Source organism: Melitaea cinxia, chromosome 22, assembly GCF_905220565.1.
Source record: "Melitaea cinxia chromosome 22, ilMelCinx1.1, whole genome shotgun sequence".
Classification (NCBI taxonomy): Eukaryota; Metazoa; Arthropoda; class Insecta; order Lepidoptera; family Nymphalidae; genus Melitaea; species Melitaea cinxia.
This window is the reverse complement of record NC_059415.1, coordinates 2143816-2146950: the sequence shown is the minus strand read 5'-3', so window position 1 is coordinate 2146950 and position 3135 is coordinate 2143816. Positions and strand designations below refer to the sequence as shown.

Sequence of the window (3135 nt, the reverse complement as noted above, 5' to 3'; positions counted from 1 at the left end):
TCTTTGTTTTTGATAGTACTTTTATTGAATAAGTTGTAAACGCGGTGACTTTTAGTGACCTCTAAATCATCCGTTGTCACATAAGAACAAAGACTTTAAAATTCCGCCTAGCTTTTAAACTTCCTCTCTGAATTGGTTGCAATATTCGACCGCATCGTATATTGAGTGTTTGGTCTAGCGGCACGGGGTCTTGCTTTTGTAGTCGCGTTCGCTGTGACGAGCCTGAGTTCAAACCCCGCTTCACTCGGAATTTAAGATTTTTAAATATTAGTTATATTTTATCAAAATGAAATTTGCTTGCTGCAACTTGACGACAGGTGTCTCTGAGTGCTTGTCGTGTTCAAAGTGTAGTAATAATTATCACATCAAATGCCTATATCCATCTGACAAACGGAAAGAATTACCCACAGATACAAAAAAACATTGGATTTGTCCGGAATGTACGGTGGCTCAGCCAAGATCTGCTAGAAATGATAGTACACCAGTGCGAGTGCAATCGATGTGTCATTTGCGCAACGATGTTGATAATGTCAATTCTCGTAGAGGCGCCGCGTCTGAGGTTTACGATGATTGTGTCTTGGATTTAACTGATAGGACATCGCTTATCGACGTAATTAAATCTGTTATATCCACTGAATTGGCGAGTTTTAAAGCGGAAATCAATGTTATTATGAATCCAATTAAAGAAGAAATAAAATTAATTAAGAAAGAATTTGAAAATTTTAGAGAAAGTTTGGAATATATTAATACGAAATTCGAAGAAATGGTTAAGCGCACGGATAGTTTTCAGGAGGAGATTAAGGTTTTATCTAAGAAATGTATCGAAATCGGTAAACTGAGTAGTTCCATTGAAAAAATCGAGTCCGAAAACAATAATCGAGAACAATGGGCTCGTAAGTCTAATGTAGAAATATATGGAATTCCCGAAAAGAAAAATGAAAATCTTATTTCTCTGTTACAGGCTATAGTTAATAAGACAGATCTACAAATAAATATGAGTACTGATATCGATTTCGTTACTAGGGTGGCCTCTAAAAAGTCTGAAAATAAGAAAACCAAACCGATTATTGTACGTTTTTTATGCCGATGGAAGAAAGATGAATTTTTATCAGTTGTCAGAAAATTAAAGCTCAGAGGTACTGATATTGGTTTTAATGATGGTAACAGTTCGATATTCTTCAACGATCATCTCACCAGCACAAATAAAGCGTTATTGCAATCAGTGAAGAAGGCTGCAAGTGATAAGAATTATAAATATGTGTGGGTGAAAAACTGTAGTATTATGGCTCGTCGTTCCGATACTAGTCCAGTTTTGCACTTTACAAGTTTGAAAGATTTAAACAAAATTGCATGAGGATTATTGTACATATAGTTATGTTATTTAATTTTAATTTTAATGTTGTGTTTGATTGTGTTTACTTTCATATTGTTATTATTATTAATGTTAAAATTGATCATGGTATATCGTGTGTTTTTGCGTTTTGGTTTTGGGTACATTATTATTATATATTGGGACATACTCTTCTTTGAGTACAATATTGGACTCTCTCTTGTTTTGACCTTTATATTTGTGATTATTTTTAAACTGATTGTTAATGGCTAAGAATTTCTCAATTCTGTATCAGAACGTCCGCGGCTTACGTACTAAAACAAACTCATTTTTTAGGAGCATCTTGGGTGTGGATTATGATTTTATCTGTTTGACTGAAACATGGCTCTGTGATGGTATTTTCAGCGAAGAACTGTTTGATTCTAGATATTTGGTATATCGGCGTGATCGTGAGTATAAAAATCGTGGTGATAGTATGGGTGGGGGTGTCTTAGTCGCAGTTAAGACAGATATACCGGTTCGATCGTCAGTATCAATTGATGTGAAGAATTTTGCTGGTGAAGTAATTAAAGTCTCTATTCCTTTGGAAATTGGACCTCTCCTTAAGCAGCTTCATATTTATTGTTGCTATTTTCCTCACAGTAGATTCCATGTTGAATCTCTCTGTGATTGTTTTGAACATATCACAAATGAAGTTTTGACGCATCCCGATGATAATTTTTTTATAGTTGGAGATTTTAACATTTCGAACTGTATTTGGGATTGGGATGGGAAATTTATGAGCATGTGTAACTTCGATGATAGTGACCCTGGAGTTGATTCTTTGTTCAGTTTCTTAAATATTACAGACCTAAAACAATTTAACAGTGTCCCTAATGAAAATGGGCGATATTTGGATTTAGTAATTAGCAACTCTCACTGTGTTGTGAGTCGCAATGATTCTCCTCTTACAAAGGAAGATGTCCATCATCCCACACTTAAGGTGAAATTAAGTATTGCTTATGATAGATCTACTTTTTCCACTCCTCGTAAGGTACGGTTATTTCGAAATGCTAATTATAATGAAATAAATGAAGTCATATCTGGTATTGATTGGTGTCATTTGCTTAGTAACGGTGATATCTCTGATGCTATTAATTTATTTTATGATACTATTAACTCCATAATTTCGCAATATGTTCCAATAAAAACTTTAAAAGGCGATAAAAGGTATCCTTTTTGGTATTCTAATGGTCTAATAAAAATAATATGTGATAAGTTGCGTTGTCATAGGCGATGGAAAATCTATGGTCGAGCATCTGACTACAACATGTTCAGCTATCTGAGAAACCGTCAAAAACAAGTCCAAATTGAGTGTTATGATAAATATATATATCAATCAGAATTAAAAATTAATAGGAATAGTAAATTTTTTTGGGCTTTCATTAGGTCTAAAAGGGCTTCAGTAAATATACCTAAAGATGTTTTTTTCAAGAATGAGTGCACCTCCGATGCAAGTAAAATATGTCAATTTTTTAACGAACACTTTAAATCTGTCTATTCAGCGCCGCCTAACATTACTAGTTCTTATGGGTCCCAAGGTAATGTGTCTTCTAATAGTAATTTGTCGTTAGGAAGTATTGAGCTTTCCGTTAATATTGTTATGAAATACCTCAGGCAGTTGAATGTTGATAAGGGTTCGGGACCGGATGGCTTGCCACCTATTTTTTTGCAATTGTGCCACAAATCTTTAGCTTATCCGCTTCTGCTTTTGTTTTCTATATCTTTACGATCGGGTATCATGCCTGATATTTGGAAACGATCTT

The 3135-nt window shown here is 34.3% G+C and overlaps 1 protein-coding gene across 1 annotated transcript; it reads left to right on the top strand.

Moving 5' to 3' along the window:
• Positions 1 to 286: 286 nt before the first annotated feature.
• Positions 287 to 1354, top strand: LOC123664383. Its single transcript, XM_045598929.1, has one exon. The coding sequence runs from the start codon at positions 287 to 289 to the stop codon at positions 1352 to 1354; it is 1068 nt and encodes a 355-aa protein (XP_045454885.1).
• The last annotated feature ends 1781 nt before the right edge of the window (positions 1355 to 3135 follow it).